At 36.3% G+C, this 22,740-nt stretch overlaps 1 protein-coding gene across 4 annotated transcripts in view; it reads left to right on the top strand.

The window, feature by feature from the left end:
• Window positions 1-1,125: 1,125 nt before the first annotated feature.
• LOC107792032 (structural maintenance of chromosomes protein 5) overlaps window positions 1,126-22,740 on the top strand; it is a 30,891-nt gene continuing 9,276 nt past the window's right edge. Inside the window, exons 1-25 of one of the 4 annotated variants that reach the window (XM_075237992.1) lie at window positions 1,126-1,327; window positions 1,657-1,834; window positions 1,927-2,080; window positions 3,404-3,477; window positions 5,756-5,905; window positions 6,038-6,142; window positions 6,296-6,441; window positions 6,703-6,814; window positions 6,906-7,061; window positions 7,289-7,410; window positions 7,493-7,637; window positions 7,748-7,813; window positions 8,325-8,450; window positions 8,533-8,631; window positions 8,726-8,891; window positions 8,972-9,117; window positions 10,266-10,329; window positions 10,438-10,562; window positions 10,666-10,743; window positions 12,814-12,886; window positions 13,575-13,678; window positions 16,905-17,021; window positions 17,914-17,991; window positions 18,941-19,040; window positions 19,119-19,173. In XM_075237992.1, coding sequence (XP_075094093.1) covers window positions 1,290-1,327; window positions 1,657-1,834; window positions 1,927-2,080; window positions 3,404-3,477; window positions 5,756-5,905; window positions 6,038-6,142; window positions 6,296-6,441; window positions 6,703-6,814; window positions 6,906-7,061; window positions 7,289-7,410; window positions 7,493-7,637; window positions 7,748-7,813; window positions 8,325-8,450; window positions 8,533-8,631; window positions 8,726-8,891; window positions 8,972-9,117; window positions 10,266-10,329; window positions 10,438-10,562; window positions 10,666-10,743; window positions 12,814-12,886; window positions 13,575-13,678; window positions 16,905-17,021; window positions 17,914-17,991; window positions 18,941-19,040; window positions 19,119-19,173 — 2,777 coding nt within the window. In that variant the 5' untranslated portion in view covers window positions 1,126-1,289. Of the gene's footprint in view, window positions 1,418-1,656; window positions 1,835-1,926; window positions 2,081-3,403; window positions 3,478-5,755; window positions 5,906-6,037; window positions 6,143-6,295; window positions 6,442-6,702; window positions 6,815-6,905; window positions 7,062-7,288; window positions 7,411-7,492; window positions 7,638-7,747; window positions 7,814-8,324; window positions 8,451-8,532; window positions 8,632-8,725; window positions 8,892-8,971; window positions 9,118-10,265; window positions 10,330-10,437; window positions 10,563-10,665; window positions 10,744-12,813; window positions 12,887-13,574; window positions 13,679-16,904; window positions 17,022-17,913; window positions 17,992-18,940; window positions 19,041-19,118; window positions 19,174-22,740 lie in introns of all 4 variants that reach the window. The other 3 variants (XM_075237993.1, XM_075237994.1, XM_075237995.1) reach the window with 3 other exon arrangements.

Raw genomic sequence — 22,740 nt, 5'->3', positions numbered from 1 at the left:
CCATTCACGCTCTTTTTTGAGGTGAGGTTCACGCACACTGCCATGTCAGCAGTGCGTGTCTAATAGGCATATTAAAGCTTGAGTTTAGTGTTCAACAGGAACATAGGATAATTCAAGTGTCTAAATAAAAAAAATTGGGCAAGTTTAAAGGGTGTGCATGTCACATCCTTAGTCTTGAACTAAGCGCATACGCGACACACGATCTTGCACAATTCGATCACTATTTTGCTATGCCAAGTCAGCCTAAAATATTACACTCAAGATCGCTAAGGGAATGCTAGATAAGAAAGACAAAGAAAATTTGCCAAAAGAACCTTTTGTATTAGAGAGAACTTGAATTGTTTACTTGGTGAATTACAAATAAATAACCCCTTTTATATACTAGTTTTATAGGGGCCAGTGAGTAAATAATAATTATTATACAAGACCCTTATTATTTACAAGTAAGTCCGTTCTCTAGAATATTCTAGATAACTAGCATATTTTAAGGACTTTCCTAGCAATTTATAGGGTTCTAAGGTATTTCATGAAAAATTTCCATATTTCTCTAGAACCTTTTCACATGTGCTAGTCTATTTCATATGTAAGTTTTTACATGTTATTAATATATGTCAAATGACACCTATGTGTCATGATGATGTGGTGGGTGATGACATACATCTACAATTGTACTTGAGAACCGCACAAGGAAAAACATTTTTCTTACTGATTTTCAGTTTCTATTTTGTGTTATACTTATTGTTCTCTCTTGATTTCTCTTTTCTTCGTAATTTTCTAATATACCATTGGTGGTCTTTTTATCTTGTTTGGTTTAATCCTCAGAAAGGTTTTGAACTTTTTTAAAACATAAATTACATGTTAAAGTTATTTATCAAACAAATATATTTTGAGAAACATTTGTAACAATTGTATGAAAATATATTTCGAATGGTTTTGTTGTATTTTCGAATAATAAAGTTTGTGGTTAAAACTCGTTTTTATTTTTTTTACAACTTATTTTCCCTCCAGATATTGGCCAATATTATATTATTAATCTTACAGACGCACCAATATTTTTCTGGCACGTAAGTAAAAGGTCCCACAAATTCACAAAGCATTAATATATGCTCTCATCTCACAAGTTTTCCCCTTTGGCGCCAAATTCCTCTTCCACTATCAGTCTCCAACTCTCTTTCACCAGTCACCGGCGAGATTTCCTCCGGCGAAGAAAACCCTAGCGAGCTTTCAATCGCGGTTTTCTCGCCGACTAATTTCTTCAATTCCTCCTTCGTTCTCTACGCCTCACTTTAATGTCGGAACGTGGCGCTAAACGCGCCAAAATCACCAGGTCCGTGCTACACAATTTTCACTTACACTACTTAAAACTTTGGCCCTTCGCTGCTTTCTTGTGATCCATAACTCCTTTTTTCCCTTCTAGGTACTTTTCGAAAAAATAGTTCGGACTTTTCCTATTTTGAGTAATAGTTAGGGTTTATTCGACCTTTTGTTATATAATTTCACTTAAAAACGTATAAAACCAATTCCAAAAGTCTTTTATTTTACATGTTTCTAGTTATAGTTGTGGATTTCATTTTTAATTTCAGGGAGGTTGAATTAAAGTACTAGCTTTAATTGTTTGGGATGCTTATTTTGCATCTTTTTGGTTATAATCTGCAGGGGAGAAGATGATTATATGCCAGGAAACATAACTGAGATTGAGCTTCATAACTTCATGACGTTCAGCAAGTTGACATGCAAACCGGGCTCCCGATTAAATCTTGTAATTGGACCAAATGGCTCTGGAAAGAGTTCTCTAGTCTGTGCGATAGCACTTGGTCTTGGTGGTGAGCCTCAGGTAAGTGGAAGTTGAAGTAAATGAAAAATTATTACTACATGTGAATTTCATGGGTGAACTTTTACCAAGATGAAAATTGTGTTACACTGCAGCTTTTGGGGAGGGCTTCTAGTATTGGAGCATTTGTAAAACGCGGGGAGGAGTCAGGGTACATCAAGATTTCCTTGAGAGGGGAAACCAAAGAGGAACAGTTAATTATCACGCGGAAAATAGATACACGGAACAAATCTGAGTGGATTTTTAATGGTAAAGAATTCTTTATCTATAATATGTTCTTCAATTAGAAAGCTGTTTAACTTGCTATATTTGTGATGACGGGCCACTCGAATGATACAAGTCTTTCTGATTTGTTTTACTCTTTTTATGTCATAATATGTTATAGATTAAGAGGATACGTGGATGGCTTCTTGCATTTATCCATACGAGTGAAAACGAAGGCTTCTATTTCCTGGAATTTTCTCATTCTTTTCGACATGGATGATTCATATTTTCCGACCCTTAATCTTTTTTATCTTTTGATTGTCAGATTTCAAATTTAGGAGCTTGGGCGTATTCATGTGCTATCCTTTTCAACTCTCTTTTTTCTATCCCAATTTCCCCTTTCCTTTGCCATCTTTCCTTAGAAGGCTAAGATTCCTACCAGAACTGTTCTCGATTTTAGTTAGGCTAATTATGAATATTCTTCTTTTGTGTAATTAGGTTCAAATTGTTGCATCTTGTATAGAACAAATAGTGAATCTTGTTTGCAATTTTTGCCCTCCTCTTTCAGTCTGTTATGCTTCAAGTTTATGAAGTTGGAGTTTGTCTTGCTTCTGCTTAGGGTATGAATGGCTTTTAAGTAGTTCAAAGCTTTGGCAGTAGTTTAGGAAGGAGATTGGAAGGTTGTTACTTCTGTTTTGGTGGTACTTTAGGGAGGAGATCAAAAGCTGTTACTTTGATGTGGCTTCATTGCATTTCACTATATTGCTTTAATCAAATATTCCAAGGGCGCTATTTAGATGAGTACAACATCACAACTTAAAGAATAGCCTTTTATTTGATCGCTTTTTGGTGCACCCATATAACACCTACTTGTGTAGAAGATTGGGCGTCGTTTTTTTCTCCCTTTTGATTAATACAATTTACCTTATCAAAAAAAAAAAAAAGATGAGCACAACAGTGGAACCATCTTCCTTCTAAAAAAAACAGAGGAACCGTCTTAATTATTTGCTTTCAATTGTACCTCTATTTGGTGTAAGCTAGTCGCCAGGAGCTGGTTGTACTAGCGAGATACAATCATTTTTCTTCCTATTATATATACTTGCAGATCTCTTCCCAGTTCTGTCAATATTTTTTATTATCATCTTAAGAATTTCCTGTTCCTCAACTGGAAGTTCCGACATATGTTTGGTTGACGTTGTTTGAATCGTAAGTAGGTTCTTTATTCTACTTTCTGTAATGTCATGTCTCTCTTTGGGCGGATAAACACTTTTGGGGATCAGATAAGGATGTTGTTAATCAGTTGAAAAGAAAATGTAAATTAACGTGAAATGCCTTTTGCAGTCACTACATGTGTTTATTCTGTTTCAGGAAAAGCTGTGCCAAAGAAGAACGTAACTGATATAATTCAGAGGTTCAATATCCAAGTCAACAATTTGACTCAAGTGAGTTCTTTGTCATCTTCTTTTGGATGTTAAACATAGAGGACACATATGCTATGTTGCCAAAACATTATTGGAACCTACTTATCCCCACCCAAATCCACCCCTCTCCCAAAAGATGTAAATATGAAAAACACTAGAGGGATCTCTAAAGTCAAGTGTGAAATACATTAACAAGACCATGTTTTCTCAACTCCCATTATTGAAAATTGTTTGCTTCTTGCATGATGGGAATATTTTTCTTTATCCGTAAAGGATAAATTTATTAATTACCAGCATTAAGTGAATGCTGGTATGTGCAGTATAGCACCATTTCAGGTTGACTGTGCTTAAAAATCAATCATGGCTTCTACATCATGCATGATGCGAATGTTTTTAAAATAGGAGTTTTAAGAGTTTCCTGATGCAGTTGCTAAAGTACAGATGTTTGTGGTTTTTGGCTTTCTACTAGCTCACTAAAGGATTAGAGTTTCTTTTGTTTACAGATGGGATCCCTTTCTTTTGTTTTGTATAGGGGATCCCAGAACTTGTAAGTCACAAGCACTATCATAGTGCGTGGCTGTTGTCATCTATAAAATTACTACTTACCAGTCTCGAAAAAAGGAATTTCCTCTAATTTAAACTCCGATCTTCGTGGAAAATTGATTTTTGAGAATTTCCATTAAAATATCAATTTTGCTACTTCTTTAGAAAAAAAAAACACTTCGACGATGTAGCATGTTGATATTTTCTTGCCAATGATCTTTTATTGTTTTACTTATACAATATTGATATATAGTGACCACTGACCGCCAGTTGCTTTGGTTGTATATCATCAAGATATTATTGATTAGTATAGCAGAACCAGATGTTTCTAAATAATTGGAAGCTTACTGTTCGCCCTGAAACTATCAATTTTTTTCATCTATTTATTTATTTTTGAAAAGTGTATAATTCTCAACTTATATAGTATATCAGTTGGATTACTACCAACTCTTTAGAAGTAATTTTCCCCACAGAATGATTTTGACTAAATATGTTATAATCTGCTAAGTGAATTTCTTTTCTAAATATTATTATGAATTTTCTCTTATAACATGTGCAGTGCTAATGTGCATGTAATCCTTAAATAGAAAGGTATCACAGTTTTTTTTTTTTTAATCAGCAAACAATAAAAGGTTTACTAATATCCAGCAATAAGATGGTGCTGTGCGTGTATCATGTAGATGCCAAAAACAACACCAGACTTGCTAGTACAGTAGAAGAAAAAACAACTATGCTCCCTCAGGTGTTGATTATGTACATTTTGCAGTAACCAGAATTATCTTGTAAGGCAGTAAATGAGCTTAACCATCTTATATAAAATCCGCGTTTACACCAATAAGAAAGCTAAGACAAACAACTTAACTTGGTTTTGCTGACGGCTGCTACTCTATTCTCGAACCTTTTTGGCATGGCAATTCACAGTTGTTTGAACCAGAGTTATCTCTGGAGGTTTCATGTAGGTGATAATTTTTAATTGCATTACATACTCAAGCCTTCTACCATTGTGGTACAGTTGCGCCATTTATGCTGTCAGGAGAATCTCAAGGATTAGGTTTAGGAAGCACCTACCTTATCCGATGACACTATGTACTTTTCTCTTGGCCTTAAGTGGATGTCATACCGAGTCCTTGCTATTCCTTCTAATTCACGCTACACAAAGTCTCTTCTTTTATCATCTTATTTGGTTACTGTTTTGTGCCTTGATCAGAAGTATCTAAGAAGGAAGACCATTGATGTATTCACAAAATTTCCCATTATCCTTTTAGTTTTACATTTTTCACTTACTGGTCTCATTGACTTTTTGTATAAGCTTTTTCTTTTTATCTGCTTGTCTCTTCCTTGTTTATCTCTAGCCCTTCAAACAATTTTTATAACATCTTTTTAACTGTCTTAAGTACTTCATCTGTTCCATTATGTGCGACATTGTTTGATTGTGCTCATAGTTAATAAAAAAAGAAAGACTTTTGAAACTTGTGGTTTTAAACAGCCCATGACATTTATGTGGCTATAAAAGTATGTCATTAAGGGTAAAATGGAAAGTGGAAAGTTAAATGTTTTCCATATGCAGAAAGACGCTATTCGTTTTGATGTGAATAGAGGAAATACTATTCTTTTTTCAACTAGTATAGTATGTTTTTCCTTAAAAAGTTAGAGAACATAAACTAAATTAAGAGTTTACTTCTCTCTTGTGAGATTCTTTTCCTTGTCTTTATGATCTATTGGCTGATATATCCTAATTCAATGGGGAGGACCTCAGTTTCTACCTCAAGACAGGGTTTGTGAATTTGCAAAGTTAACTCCTGTTCAACTCCTTGAAGAGACTGAAAAAGCTGTGGGTGATCCTCGGCTACCAGTCCAGCATGGAGATCTTATTAGCAAGAGTGAGGAGCTGAAGAAGTCTGAACGAGTCAGTTCTGTCTTACCAATTTGTGGAAGCTTTTGAAATTTTTATTGCAAAGCGTTTATTAGTGAACAAAGCAAACATCCTGCCTTATTTTTTGACAATTCAAACTGAATAAAATTTCATTATCTGTTTTAGACTGTGAAGAGCGGCAGAGAGACATTGGATCAGTTGAGGGAAGTCAATTCTCAACTTGAAAGAGATGTCGAGCGTCTCCGTCAGAGAGAGCACCTCCTAGCACAGGTAAGTGTGGAGCTTCTTCCTAAGCTTTGGTGAGAGCTGTTAATTGACTATTCATATGGCTTGTAGGATGTCCTACTGATCCCCCCCACCCCCACCCCCCACCCAAAAGAAAAATTTAAAATAAAATAAATTTGGCTGTTCATATGTTTATAGGCTGAAACCATGAAAAAGAAATTGCCATGGCTGAAGTACGATGCTAAGAAGGCTGAGTTTCTGGAAGCCAAAAGCCAAGAACAAGATGCCAAAAAGAAGCTGGATGAAGCTGCTGAGAGTTTGAATGAACTCATGGAACCTATAGAGTATGTGAGCTTGTTGTGTAATTTATAGTTTGAGTTAGAGATTTTGTCTCTTCGTTTCAATATCCTGTTCATATTTCGGTAGTGGGAAATTTGCAGTTGCCTGTCATTAGAAAATTTCAGATTTTAAGGCACCCCACTGTATTAGTAAATTGATACTGATCAAAAAGTAAATTTCAATTTGTGTCTCCACCTTTCTTTCTTAAAATATCTAGTTTTGCCTTCGTTTTTTTTTTCTTTCCTAATTTAACAGTTTGATCTCAGGGAAAAGAAGCAAGAGAAAGCAGAACGAGATGCTAAATGCAAAAAAATAAATGGCCTGTTGGGTGACAATGCCAACAAGCGTATGAAACTTCTGGATCAGGACAATCGTTTGGTATTTTGTCAGAGCTTCAATAAGTTTATCATTTTGATTAATTCTTTTTCCTCTACAGTATTCACTTTTACTTCTTTCTATGATATATCAGGATGTTCAAGTGCGTGGAAAGTATAATGAAATGGATGACTTCAAGAAGCAAGAGGAATCTCGTCAACTTAGAATTTCGAAAGCTCAAGAAGATCTTAGAACTGCCGAATTGGAGCTTGCAAATCTTCCTCCTTATGAACCTCCTAGAGATAAAATTGTAGGCTTCTTATTTTGGTGTTCTGCATCGTCTTATACTATACTTGCTTTAAAGCAACATCCCTAGATATGAGGTTACGTGCCTTAGGATGGCTAGTATGTGATTGATTATTGAATTTCAAGGAAATCTTATGTTAACTATTCTCGAGTAGCCTTTTTTATGTAGATACCCCTAACTGATCTCTGCCTACTGCAAAATTTATGTTGCTGAACTGGTCAACTCTACAGGATGGTTTGGGTTCTAAAATTTTGGAGCTGCAAGATGCTGCAAGAGAACAAAGGTCTCAGAAATCAGAAATGGAGAGATCCCTTGATTGGAATAGGACAGCATTCAGGCAGTGCTCTGATAAGTAAATATCAGGACTGTGTTGCTATGGTCATTGTATTGTAAAATTACTGAAAGCTCTTACACATTCTTGCATTGCTCTGCAGATTGAAGGAGATGGAGAATGCAAACAACAAAAGATTACGTGCTTTACAGAGTAGTGGTGTTGAAAAGATATTTGAAGCTTACAATTGGGTTCAGGAGCATCAACATCAATTTAATAAATCTGTATATGGTCCAGTTCTTCTTGAGGTATACAATTAGGCTTTTGCTACTAGATACTTATGGATCTGAAAGGTTATTAACTACTTTTCTAACAATAAAAAAGGTTATTAACTACTTTTGCTGAAATGAAAACTCAGGTCAATGTTTCCAATCGGATTCATGCAGATTACCTAGAGGATCACGTACCATTCTACGCCTGGAAGGTAATTAACAAGAATGATTTCGTCATCTCTGTCTCCAATACTAGTATATGTGGCCCAAGCAGATTTGTCTTTCTTGCATCTTTTCTCTGCTTGTTTGGTATCTTCTAGCTCGTAATTAATATCTGAACATGGTACATATGGTGATTTGTATAATCACTCTTTGAAGTTTAAACTTGAGTATTCAATTTGATGTACTCCTTTTTCTTTTGTTCTTTTGTGCTTTGGTATGAGATTTGCAGTTGTAGAAAGCATTGATTGGAGTTGTACTTTTAACAATCTTATCATTGCTAAGTGACATTCACCAATTGTTTTCTAGTTTAAGTTGTAACTTTGAGTAAGGTGTTTTTGTCATTGCATGGGCATATTGCATGCTTATAGAAATGATAACTTCTGTAGAATGTATAAGCAGAGACATAAAAAGGTTTCCGGAATCAAAGTTATTAATCTGATTTAGTGCTATTGAAAATTTGTTTCTCATCTCATCAGTTCTCTTATTTATTGACATATGCAGGCCTTTATAACACAAGATGCAGCTGACCGTGACTTCTTAGTTAAAAATATGCGATCATTTAATCTTCCTGTTTTAAATGTAGCAGATGAACGTCCGAGCCGTGTTCCCTTTAAAATTACTGAGGAGGTGTGTATAAGCTTCTCTAAGACCTCCTGTTTTGATGCTGATTTATATGTTAACTTGGTTTTCTTGTTATTATCTTCCACAGATGCGTATGCTAGGCATCCATTCAAGGCTTGACCAAGTCTTTGACGCTCCTGATGCAGTCAAAGAAGTTCTAATCAACCAATTTGGGCTGGATTCTTCTGTAGGCTTACTATTCCTAGAAACTTAATATATTTTCTTCTGAATTTAGCTTTGCTAGTAGCTTAACACTAAAGGAATCTGATGCTTTTTTGCAGTACATAGGCTCACGTGAAACTGACAAGAGAGCAGATGAGGCGTTGCAATTGGGCATCTTTGATTTATGGACCCCTGAAAATCATTACAGATGGAAAAAATCCAGATATGGTGGTCATGTTTCTGGCACAGTTGAATCAGTGGAACACTCTCGCCTTTTGCTATGCAGTATCTCACTAACCCTTTGTTTTTAATGTATTAATGCCTCGCCCGAAAACTTTTTGGTTTAGTCAAAGTATTTTCTTCAGATGTGGATGCGGGGGAAGTTGAGAGGCTCAAGTCCCAGAAACTTAAGTTGGAAGAAGCCATTTCTACATTTGAAGATAATCTCAGGGCAGTTAAAAGTGAATTGAAGAACATAGAGGATCAAGGTGCCAAACTCGAAAAGCAACGGGTATTTTCTTTTTTTCTTCTTTGGTTGTTGTTTCTGGAAGTTGTTTTATATGCAAGTATGTGGAAATTCACACTTGGACATCTGTTTATTATTCATTTTTTTAATTTTTTTTTTTTGGGGTGGGGGAAGGGAGGGAGGGGGTGATAGGATGCCCAGAAAAATGTGCTTGTGCTTCTTCAGTTACAGCTTCTATGTTTGGTTTCTGTAATATAGAGCGTGGAGCATTTAACCTTCGATCTGTGTGAATACGCAAATTTGGTCATTGTACTTGCAGGACCAACAAATGGAGAAGGAAATTTTGCAGACCGACTGTCATGGAATTCCTACCCCTTGGTTTCCCCTTCCGAGTCTCCACAAGACCCTCTCTTAGGCCCTGCAACCCCACTCCCTTTGCCAAAATCCTATGACCCTTTCCCACCCCCTTGTAGCCTCGCCATCAACCTATATTACTCACTGTAGCTAGCTGCTGGCCCCCATAAACTATTGGGTGGTGGGAATAAATTGCAAGGTTGGGTTGGATTGAAGGGTATCTTAGGGTATTTTTTTAGACTGTAAGGCAGGGGTTGGAGTGTGAGGGAGTTAACATAGGTGCTCGGATGAGTGGCTAGCAGAGGAAGTGTGAGATAAAAGGGGTTCTAACGTTCCATTTATTTGTATCGACTCCATTAGTATATGAATCAAAGCTGCTTGTTTCAAACTAATTAAGGTTTAATGTGCCAATCTATAACGAGGAGACCAGAACCTGAAATAGCTCGAACAGTAAACATGAAAAAATTTCAAAAACTCTATCATTGAAGTGTTTGTGCTGGAAAGCATGTTGATAGCTCTGTCTCCTCACTTGTGTGTTGGCAGTGGAGGATGGGGATGGAGGAAAGCATGTAAAATAATATTAGCTGTGGAACTGTGTTTCATTTCGAATCTCTTTTCCTTGCTTATAAGAATTCGCTTTTGCACATTTCTCTTTTCTTCCGTTGTCTAATTAATCAATCTGAAGAGATTCTACTCTAAGGGATTCTTTCCCTAAGTTTTCCCGTCAATCTAACATCAATGTCGTTGTTCATAAGTTTGAAAGTGGTCCTAATTGTTGATGACAAATTAAATGTGTCTTACTTCAAGCATAATTAGTATATTTTGTTATTCACTTTTAGGAAGAGATTATAAATGAGTCACTACTTGAGAAGAAAAGAAGGCGTGAGATGGAAGGCCGTGTCAGTGAGTATCTTTTATAGTCTTTTATACTTGAAGTATGTATAATACAAGCTACAGGTTCAGTATTGTTTATCTTGTGTTCCTAAAACAAATAACTTTCTCCAACTTTAGGGCAGCGTGTGATAAACTTGAAATCTTTGGAAAGAGAGGATGACCTGGATAGTATAGCTGCAAAGCTTATTGACCAGATTCAAGCTATGAAGATAAAGAGATTTCAACTTGCATTGGAACTCAAGGTCAATTGCTCTTTTTAATGTTTCTGTTTTCTGATGCCTCTAAAGTTATGATTAGTTCCTTAGCGAGTGAAGTTTAGTATTTCTGCTGTTTCTGTTGTGCCAGAATTTACTTATTGATGCTGTGGCTCACCGAAGAAATTATGCTGAACATAACATGGCATCCCTTGAACTTGGGCTGAAGGTACTTTTCTCTTTTAGGACCTATTTTGTATAAACCAAAGTAGATAAACTAAGAAAATCGAAGAAATTAAATACAAAAGTTGTGCACTGCCGAAAAAAATGAGTGGTCTGTGTCAGGTTAGGCTGGTGTGAGTGGAAGGAATATTATATTACTGGGAAATGGAGATGTAGGGTCTGCTGAAATGGAGTTCTTGTACTTGATAGTGGGACTTGAAAAGAAGGAATGGAATAAGGAGAAAGGACAGATTAAGAGGCAAGTGTCACTTGATTAATTGCAATAGTTTTCCTCACTACATTTGTTGAGAGCTTAGCAATAGTTATCTTGGAGCTACACAAGGCATGCCCTGACAGAAATGCCAATTTCTAGGTCAACATTTCGAAGGGCCTTTTCCTGGAGAAAATTTGCAATCAAGACAAGTACTGCGTCAAAGTGCTATATTTGCTGCCCTAATGATACCATCTTATATATGTTATGGGTTGGACTTTCGAGATAGGAATGCCGGTCCCTAAGTTGCTACGCTCTCTTTACCTGTTGTATATGAGAATGTCCATTTTGAGAAATAATCTTGTTACTTATCAAATTGGTTCTCAAGTTGTGCCTAGCGTGTGGGATGCATCTGTCTTGCTAATTCTTATGTCGCAACACAAAAATAAGAGTAACTACAAATCAATGCTCGGTAATATCCAATCTGGTGAGAAACTTAACATAGCCGCGACTCTTCAAGGCAGAGTATTAATCAACTTTCGATGCCCTAAATTCCTACTTTTGGATCCAAGCAGAAGGATTCCAATATCTGCACCTCCCATGTTATAGAAAGGGAAAGCTAGTTCCGACACAAAGGCTGGTATGATAAAGAACAGGAATATTAAATTAAAGGATTTTTGGACTTTGTATTTATTACTCAATAGTAGATGGTTAGGGTTTGCAGCATAAGGGTTATTCGGCAAAATAAATCAAGTCACATGATTGGGGTCTATCATCTCCAACGTTTGTCTTGTGGCATTATTATGGTTTTTTAGTTTTTATTTATTTACCTCAGACCCCACGTGTGAGATTTGACTGGGTTTGTTGTTGTAGTTTTTATTTATTTACTGTCCCAAACCCTTCAGGTGCTTCCTCCTAAATCCTTGCTGTTTCTATAATTTCTTGATTAAACTACTCGCGAAAGGATGTATAATGGAGAATTATTTCATGATAAGCTGAAACCTCAAATTAAGATGTTGATTCAAGGTTTTTGGCCTTTTGAACTTTATGACATCCTAGAGATGTTGTATGCTGCTATAATGAACACTGACACAATTTGTTCTTAATCTCCTACAGTTTGTATTCAAGATTAACAAGGGCCCGCTGTCATTATGTTAAATAAAAATTCTCTGGCAGTATGTTCACAAATGGTAGAAAGGGTTACTCTTTGGACAGCACACTGGCTTTAAGTATCTTGCACTTCAAATTCTATCCTTTAATAGCTTATCGTGTCATTGTTACTATTTCAAGCATGCATTTTCACTATGCCATATTGCTGAAAATTAAACAGGGCTATAGTTCTCAAATTGGTGGCTTTATTGCTACATAAAAAGCAATGCATGAATTAATTAAAAAGAAAGAAAGAGCAGCAGATATGATGCTTTGTGTCGTTGATTAGAAGGTACTACGCTGATGTTAGCGCAAGGTGTATGAATTATTTTTCATTTTGTTTGCTGCAAATTGTCTGCCAGTGCAAATCAAATGTAATCTTGTTGTTCTGTAGTGTTGCATCTGGTCTTTTTTTTTCTTTTCAAATAAATAGATTGATAGCAGGAATATGGGTTTTTTAGCATTATTTGTAGTTGAAAGTAGTCTAACAAGCCAAGACTGAGTTCATTGGACATAAATTCTCTTCTTCTTTTTCTTCTTAATAAATAGATTGATACCTAGAATATGGACTTGTAGTTGAAATTAGTCTAACAAGCGAAGAATATGGGCCTCGTTTCATTACTGGTAGTTGAAAGTAGTCAAACAAACTGAGACTGACTTCACTAGACATAAAATCTTTTTATGATTGTGAATCACGCTTCCTTTTCATCTTTTCAGATTAAAGAGATGGAAGCTAATGTGAAGCACCAAGAAAAATTTGCTATGCAAGCATCTCTGCATTATGAGTACTGTAAGTTCTTCAGTAATTAGTCCAATGCAAAGAGATCTTCAGTAGTTAGCGATTTCACAATTGACTATTTTACATCTTGCACAGTGATATAGTAACTCTGAAAGACCATCTCGCCTGGCTGACAAAAAGAAAAATTTACAGGGGGTCCAAAAAATTAAGGAAATGAACCATGGGGATATAGTCTCAACCTGCTGTGTAATCCATGATTTGGTAGTTTATTCATGTCTTTGAGTGGGAGGAGTCAAGTACATTGTTTGTTATTTCCTACTAATTGATATCTGGCTGCAAATGCTTAGGTGAATGATGTGACTGGATCTCGTCTTCCTGATTCTTGTGGGCTTTAACACCAGTGGCCTTTGCTACTGAACCAAGTGTTTCATTAGACACGCTTCGCCAAAAATTATTTTATTAAATATGTATATATATAAGATTCTTTCTAAAAATTGGATGTACATATACAATTGGTAAAACCTCTTAAAAATAATGCAAAGTAAACAGCAAATTGAGATAGGAACTAAAGTCTTACACCCCATAGACTTAGACCTAGACCCAAACCTGTATATACAAGTCGAATTGTGACAATAGGTCGACAACCATTTGTGCAAAACTCTGCCTGCACTACTGCTTATGGCCTTGAGTGAAATTATTACACCATATAGCTTTCCAGTTTGTTATTTTTCTTGATTAGGTAAGAAGGAGACAGAGGAATGCCGACGGCAACTGGAAGCTGCCAAGAGGCATGCAGAATCAGTAGCCATTATAACTCCAGAACTAGAGCAGGCTTTTTGTGAGGTTTGTTTCCCAACTAATACAGATTTTTGTGTGAATCTTTGGACACCTAACATTTGTGTAGCCTGTTTGTTATTACTGTTCCTTCTTACATCTTTTTTTGTAAGGACAGGGATCGTTGGTGCTTCTATTTAATAACAGTTTGTTATCTCTCTATCTAAAAAAATGTTTTGACCTTTGAGGTTCTGATCATAATTTTTTTATTCGTTATGTTATCTGAAAAACAAAAGAATAAAAGAGAAAGATAAAATTAGAGGTTTTGAGAACTTTCATGCCCTTAATGTGTTATTACGTCCATTATGTGGCATCTGCTTGTTGATATATATAATTAGGAAGGGAACTCAGTAATTGGATAAATTAAATGAACATAGATAAGTAGTTCCCATTAGAATATTCTCTAGCTAGAGAAATAAAATATAAGTTTAATAGACAAAATAGAAATATATAAGACTGCTACTTGAATTGGGGTTTAATTTGTAATGAAAAAAGAAAGAAGAGATTTAGGCATGAATTTCTTGATTATTCTCTCATGAATTTTTTGATTACTCAAACACTACGGGTTTAAGTAGTGTTTGCAAGTAATCTCAAAAAGGGAAAGGATAGTAATTTCTATTCCTAAAGGAGAAGAATTCCTGTTCCTAATTATCCATTACAAGTATTCTAAATCTTTCCTATATTTACAAAGAAAAGATTCTTGCCTATTAATAATTTTCTAATTTTTAACACTCCACTCAAGTTGGAGCTTACATATTGTATGCCCCTAAGTTGCTGCAAATATATTCAATTCTGGATCCTTGAAGTAGTTTTGTAAGAATATCTGCCAATGAATCATTTGAGTTGACGAAACTTGTCGTAATGCACCCTTACTCAATCTTTTGTCTGATGAAGTGACAATCTACTCTATATCCTTTTCATGAAACATTGGGTTTAAAGCAATGTGTATTGCAATCTAATTGTCTCAGATCAGTTGCATTGGTGCATTTTGATTTTCCCACACCTTAATTCTTTGTGAAGTTGCTTTAGCCATATAAGCTCACATGTCGCAAAACCATTACTCGGCATTTTACCTCTGCACTTCATTTTACTACCATATCTTACTTTTTTGCCTTTTTTTTTCCAATCCGAGAACAGGCTGTCATGTCCCAAACGAGTCCATAGACATGTCGCAAAACCATTACTCAGCATTTTATTTCCGCACTTGATTTTACTACCATGTTTTACTTTTTTGCTTTTTTTTTTTTTCAATTCGAGAACAAGTTGTCATGCCCCAAACTATCTCATAGACGTGACTGACACCCAGCTAACATCACCTGCAAGGCGAACCAATTTTCTGCACTCTTAACCTTTTTGTATAAGCACTAAGGGAAAATATCTGCAGGTCGAAACACATTAATAATCACTAAATACGAAATAATTATCCAACTAAAACCATAATCAATTTATAAAATCCAATATAGGTCAAATAATAGATTTCCAGACCAAATTCCCACACCAAGACCATGGAGCATCTAATAAAGTTATAGAAGTTAAGTTATCGGACATGCAAACCCAAAAAGAAATAATATACATAAGAAAGGTAGAGTTGAAACAACGACCTCCACGAATAATGAGTTGAAACTCGCCAGCCGCTAGTCTCGTCCTCAGCAACAGTATCTGCGTGTACGTGCAGGTAATGAGTGAGTTATAGGTAAATATAACCCAGTAACAGCCTCAACCTGCCACTTTAAATACTCCTGGAACAAGTGTTAGAAAATACAAATACACGAGTACAGAAATAATATGCACAAATATTCTTTCAATATATAATTACTCCATAAGGTCCAAACAACTGTTCAACAACAACACTATATATCTCAGCACGCTTTATACTAAGGACTTGTGATAAACGACAGTGAAAGAAATTAACCAAATACCCCGACGAGTCCATGACAGCATACACAATGCCCCAAATCTATCACGACGGCATACATAGTGCACCAAATGTATTAGTGTAACGAAGAAATAATTTTTAACGTCCAACGCCATGACAAGAAGCCAAGCCACAACACAGATTATGTATTAAATAATTTTCATATTCTAAACAAATAATATATGTGCGGTTGGTCAAAGACCACCGATTCTGCCAAGCACACGCTCGTCCCAACACATGAACCATGCAGGTAAAATATATTTTCAAAATGGGTTTTGAAAAGCAAACACCAAAGCTTAAAGTCTCACTTACCTCGATTCACAATCCAAGCACTCTTTTCAATAAATTAAAATATGCTCTCAGGTATCTAGATCACCTCAAACTACACAAAAACGAGTTTAGAATGGTCAAAAACCCTCGGGAGAATAGTTAAGACAAGTCAAACTCGTGGTCAAAGGTTGACAAAAAAAGTCAAATCTGGTAAACGGATCAGAATTCTCTTACCATGACCACCAACAGATTGTCCTCGGCGGGAGGATTCCAGAATACTAATCAAAATCAAATTTTGATAACGTTTGCCCAATTGATGAATTAGGTTACAGAACCCTAGGGCTAGACTTTCTCAATTTTTAAAAATTTCTCCATGTTTCTACCGTAAAAAGCTTCTCATAATCACGCACTTATATAAAAGTTAAGGATCATTACCTCGATAATTTGGGTTGAGAATCCCTATCCCCCCTCCCCCCTCTTTTTCTCTTTTTTTTCCCTTTCTTTTCTTTTTTTATCCCTTTCTTTTCTTTTCTCTTACAATGTTTTTTTTTTGTTTTTGCTTCTGCACATTCTGCTTCTGTGCGTTCCGCTTCTTTCACTTCTTTTTAATGTTCTCCCTTTATAGTTATTATTATTATTATTGTATTATTAAATTCTTTTTTATTATTATTAAATTACTAAATAATCCGTAATTAGATTTGGGGTTATTACACATGCCTACTTCCTCTTTTCTAGATCTGTCTGCCCCTTTATTTTGTTACTGTTAGAAGAGCTTTTGTCTTATGGTTTTTCTGTGTATCCAAGTAGTAGGTTGGGACAATTTACTACTGCATTGTAATGAGCTTTCCATAGCAACTTTAATGTGGTTTTTTTTCTTTCTTTTGACTGTCCACCAAATGGGTAGGACTTGTTTCTTTTGTCTTCTAATCAATCGATTCTGTATGCCTGTTATTTCCTTAGATGTTTCGATATTGCATATTTAATGTTTGAGGTTCTCAAGGACAAGGTTGCCTGTATGTTTAATTCATTTCTTGTCAATTTCCCCTACAGATGCCATCTACAATTGAGGAATTGGAAGCGGCTATCCAGGACACCATTTCTCAAGCCAATTCCATTCTTTTTCTGAACCATAATGTTCTAGAAGAGTATGAAACACGTCAGAAAAAAGTAAATTTTTTGTTTCATTAATTTGCTTTTCTGGTGTTTTGTGTGACAAGAAGGTACTGCCAAAATTTAAAGGTATGTTTTATAGAGCGGTGGTCAGACCGGCTATGTTGTATGGGGCTGAGTATTGGCCAGCCAAGAGCTCTCACGCCCAGAAGATGAATGTAGCAGAGATGAGGATGTTGAGATGAATGTGCGGGCACACCAGATTAGATAGGATTCAGAATAAAGTTATTCGGGACAAAGTGGGTGTGGCCCTATTGAGGACAAGATGCGGGAAGCACGACTTAGATGGTTTGGACATGTGAGGAGGAGAAGCACAGACGCTCCGGTAAGGAGGTGTGAGAGGTTGACATTGGAGGGCCTTAGGAAAGGTAGAGGTAGGCCGAAGAAGAGTTGGGGTGAGGTGATTAGACATGACATGGCGCAGCTATAGCTAACTGAGGACATGACCCGTGATAGGAAGGCGTGGAGGTCGAAGATTAGGATAGTAGGTTAGGGAGTCTAGATTATTCATACCGGTAGTGTTAGTACGTACTCTCGCATTTGGTTGGTAGTAGGCTTATTTGAATACCTGTCGTTTTTTTTTACATTTCGATCATCTTACTATCTTATTGTGTATGCTGCTTTTATATGTTTTTTCGGTGTTGTCCCGTCTTGTTTTCTTGTTATTATTGTGGTACCTATGCTTGCGCGAGCCAAGGGTCTATTGGAAACAACCTCTCTACCTCCACAAATGTAGGGGTAAGGTACAAATGTAGGGGTAAGGTTTGCGTACACACTACCCTCCCCAGATCCTACTATGTGGGATTATACTGGGTATGTTGTTGTAATTTGCTTTTCCATTTTTTTCCTTTTAAATATACAATGATTGCATCTAATTCATCTTTTGCAGATAGAATCTCTTTCAAAGACTCAAGAGATGGAAGAAGAGAAATTAAGCAACCTCATTGATGAAATCAATGCTTTAAAGGTTAGAGTTTTATGGTTCTCTAGCATTTTTGATAGTTAACTGGTGAGTCTAATGTTTATAAGCAGCTTGTTACCTGGCGAGTCTAATGTTTATAAGCTGCTTGTTGTATCTGATTAAGCCCTACAATGGTTCACTTAAGCCCTACATGGTTGTCTTTTCTTTCCAATGGTATTCTTATTTCAAGGCCTTAAACGTATCCATCAATACAGCTAAATGAGTGAATTGCCTTGTCTAAAAGGTACTCGCCTCATCTAAAAGCTGAAGCTGTTAGAGCAGGGCACTTGTTTGGTCTGCAACATGTCCCCTCATGTGCGAGCCAATTTTTTGTTTCTTTTTGGGCCATGCACTTGCAATTAATTTGTTGATGGGCGAAGGTTGGACTCGACACTGAGATATCTGCCTGCCTAGCTCTGATATCAGTTGAAGAGCACTTAGTTGAGCGTTTCTCCTTCCTATCCCATCCTTGTGTTGCGTCATCCTTATGGTTGACCTAGCTGTTATAATTGAACTGCCTCATCAAAAATCTTAGTTGAGAAAGATTACTTTTATTCATTCCATTTTTAAAGTTTTGCAACGATATGTGTTTGTGTGTGTTTAATGTCTTTAAACTGAAATGATTCAAAATGGTATCAGTTTGATGTTTGCTTTTTTGTTCTCTAGTACTAATATATCTTATGACAAGTTATTTAAACACAAAAAGAAGAATAAAAATAGGTTATTTTAGAAGGAAAAAAAGCAATAGGTTCTTGGAGAAGAGACCCGTTAAGCAATTGGGAAAAACCAAGGTCAAAGAATTGGAAATATTAGGTAATTTAGGAAAAATTCCACCTTTAGTTTGTTATCTTTCTATTATCTTTGCTGCAATTACAAGGTGTTTAACTCTAGTGCAGACACATTGTGATAGACTAGTAGTATACCCAAAAAATGTTCTGATTCTAGGATTTTGCAGGAAAGGTGGCTACCAACATTAAGAAGTCTTGTTTCACAAATCAACCAGACTTTTAGCCGCAATTTCCAAGAAATGGCTGTTGCAGGAGAAGTTTCATTAGGTATGTCAACATCAATCCTTGCAGAATTTATTTCTTGAGAAGTTCTGTCAACCTTTATTGATCGATGTCTATCTTCAGATGAGCATGACATGGACTTTGACAAATATGGGATACTAATTAAAGTCAAATTCAGGTAATTACGGCTCTGATTCCCCCTTACTTACTTGATTAATTGAGGTTTTGTTGCCTCTTGTGGCTTTCCTTAATCGGAGAAGTAACAGATATTTCAAATCATTATTTCTTTTGCATTTCGTGACAATGAGTTCTCAATTTCTAGAGATGGCCGATGAGAAGTACTTGTGTCACTAAGAGCACTGGCAACTTTAGTACTACCTCTGTTCCAGTTTATGTGAACCTATTTCCTTTTTGGTCCGTTCAAAAAAGAATGACCCCTTTCTAAATTTGGAAACAATTTTGCTTAAACTTACAATTCTACCCTTAACGAGAAGCTTTTATAACCACACAAATTCTCTGGGCCCCTTTTTGAATTGTTTAGGACCACAAATTCCAAAAGTCTTCATTTTTTCTTAAACTCCGTGTCCAGTCAAACAGGTTCACATAAATTGGAACAAAGGTAGTACTTTTTATTGTGTTTGTCATTGGGCCTAGAAATCATCTTGTTCTTCATTGGTGAACTTTTATGCTTCCTTTGATGCCATATAAAATTAGTTTTCAATATTACAGTACTCAAATTAGAGTTGTTACTTTTGATTGTACCTATTTTATTTTCAAAAATCGTTTTTTGGGAAGAGAAATCGTGGGCTTTATATATGAGCAAAAGAAAGATTAGATTCCCTAGCATCTCGACATTCACATAAGTTTTCATGACACCAACAAATATACAAGAAGTAGGAAAGAGTTGTGCTTCCAGATAAGGTTATTGATCATAAAATCTCTTTCCTGGTTGCCCAAACGATGCCCAAGTGAGCTGCCTTCCACATTTTTCTTTGTTCTTGTCTAATATGCTAAAATGCCAACATTTGGAGTAAGCTCCGTGATCGTATCATCCCATTAACACTAGCAAGGAATAAGTTAGCTCTAAAGTGCAGTGCTAATGACAAATATTAGCTTTTCCTTGTTTCTGTAGATCCGAATTGCATCTCTTTTTATAATAAATGATATATGTATATCACAAATGAAGTCCAACAACAACAACAACAACAACGAACCCAGTAAAATCCCACAAGTGGGGTCTGGAGAGGGTAATGTGTACGCAGACCTTACCCCTACCTTATGAAGGTAGAGAGACTGTTTCCGACCCTCGGCTCAAGAAAGTGAAAATGAAGCAATAAACAAACAATAGCAACATATCACAAATGAAGTATAACACTTATTGCCTAAATCAGTTTTTAATATTTTGAAGAACTTTCAAATTCTTATGGGTGGAGAACTATAAATTGCATCTCAGTTAAAAAATCTCTCTTTATCCATGAAGTATTCTTGAACTCTGGAGGATTTTGATTGATATATAGGTAAAATGTTAGACTTTGGTGGGGGTTCTAGTCTTAGTTTGCAGTTCTCCAGTAAAGGACATTCACAACAACCACAATAACAACATACCCTGTGTGATCTCGCAAGTGAGGGCGTGAGGAGGATAGGATGTACACAACCTTAGCCCTATCTTGTGTGAGGTAAAGAGGTTATTTCCGATAGACCCTCGGCAGTCGGCTCAATAAAAGCATTTTCAAAATAGGTTTGAAAATACAAGAGTAAAAAAGCTATTATGAAAATAGTGAAGAAAAGAAACGTTTTGACAGCAAAAATAGTAAAGATAACCAAAGTACAAAAAAATAATACGAGTAATAAAAATGAAGAATATGATAATAATAGACTAATAATAATAGTAGTGATAAGGAAAAGAGGGAGCAGATAAGGTGCTCTAAACTAGAACCATGCTCTCCCACAAAAAGAGAGAAATCACTCGATTACCTTCTAACCTTCGATCCTAATCGTTGACCTTTATGCTCTGCTATCTAGGGTCATGTTCTCGGTGGGCAGAAGATGTGCAATGTCCTATCTAATCACCTCTCCCTAATTCTTCCTCGGTCTACCTCTAGCTCTCCTATCGCTGCCAACATCTCTCACCTCCTCACTGAGCGTTTATGCTATTCTTCACATGTCCGAAGCATCTCAGACTCGCTCCCCACATCTTGTCCACCACGAAAGCCACTCCCACTTTGCCCTATATATATTCGTTCCTAATCTTATCTCTCATAGTATGCCCACACATTCATCTAAGCATCCTCATTTCCGCAACTTTCATCTTTTGAACGTGTGAGTTCTTGACTGGCTAACACTTTGCCCCATACAATATAGTTGGTCTAACAACCACTCTATAAAACTTACCTTTAAGTCTTGGTGGCACATTCTTATCACATAGGACACCGGATGCGAGTCTCCATTTCATCCACCCTGTTCCAATACGATGTCTGTTATTATCGCCGATCTCCCCATTTCCTTGGATTGTTGACACAAGATACTTGAGCTGTCTCTCTTGGGGATGACTTGTGTATCAATCTTCACTTCCACATCCGCCTCATGTGATGCGTCATCGAACTTGCATTCCATGTACTCTGTTTTAGGCATGCTCAACCTGAAACCTTTAGACTCTAGGGTATGTCTTCAAATATCTAATGTATTATTAACTCCGCAATGTGCTAATTCATCTTCCGGGAAAAGCAATCAACAAGTTGATATCGAAGAAGATAATTCTGCGAGAAAACAAATATTTTGGATGTAATGAGGGTCGGTGCTGAAAAAAGATACAAAATTCATAATATATGCTGACCAACATAAAAAGGACAACACTATCAAAATGTTACCCATCTGATGCTACGGAGCATGGAAGACACCCTTACTATTAGCCTCGTGAAAAGCTCAAGTCATAAATAAAGAGTTCTTGCATTTTGTTGTCACGAGATACTCTAGCTGACAACTAGGATTCACTTCGTGGTCTTGATGGAGTTTCAGTTTATCCTGTTTGTTTTCTTCTGGGGTAAGATAAGGTTTTCCTTTCCAAAATGTTATCGCTTTGACAGATACCTCTTATTTGCTGGAGAGGTGGCTGTCTCGATCTTAGTTGAATTTGAATTTTATCCTGTATTCCCCGTCTCAACTTGTTTATAAAAATTTGGTTAATGGCCCCTCCTTGAGTTCTAAACCTGCAGATTCATGGGTTATTACAAACCCTAATTCTAAGCAAATCCACTATCCTATGTGCCCCTCGGCTGTTGCCCTGTACAATAGAGTTGGTCTAACAACACCTCTTTAAAACTTACCTTTAAGTCTTGGTGACACATTCTTATCACATAGGACACAAGATGCGAGTCTCCATTTCATCCACCCCGTTCCAATACGATGTTTGATATCATCGTCGATCTCCCTATTTTCTTGGATTGTTGACACAAGATACCTGAGCTGCCTCTCTTGGGGATGACTTGTGTATCAATCTTCACTTCCACATCCGCCTCATGCGATGCGTCATTAAACTTGCATTCCATGTACTTTGTTTTAGTCATGCTCAACCTGAAACCTTTAGACTCTAGGGTCTGTCTTCAAATCTCTAATGTATTATTAACTCCGCCATGTGCTAATTCATCTTCTGGGAAAAGCAATCAACAGGTTGATATCGAAGAAGATAATTCTGCGAGAAAACAAATATTTTGTATGTAATGAGGGTCGGTGCTGAAAAAAGATACAA

The sequence above is a fragment of the Nicotiana tabacum genome, chromosome 19, assembly GCF_000715075.1.
Source record: "Nicotiana tabacum cultivar K326 chromosome 19, ASM71507v2, whole genome shotgun sequence".
In the NCBI taxonomy this organism is placed as follows: Eukaryota; Viridiplantae; Streptophyta; class Magnoliopsida; order Solanales; family Solanaceae; genus Nicotiana; species Nicotiana tabacum.
Note: the sequence above shows the minus strand (reverse complement) of the source record. Positions and strands in the feature narration are given on the sequence as shown.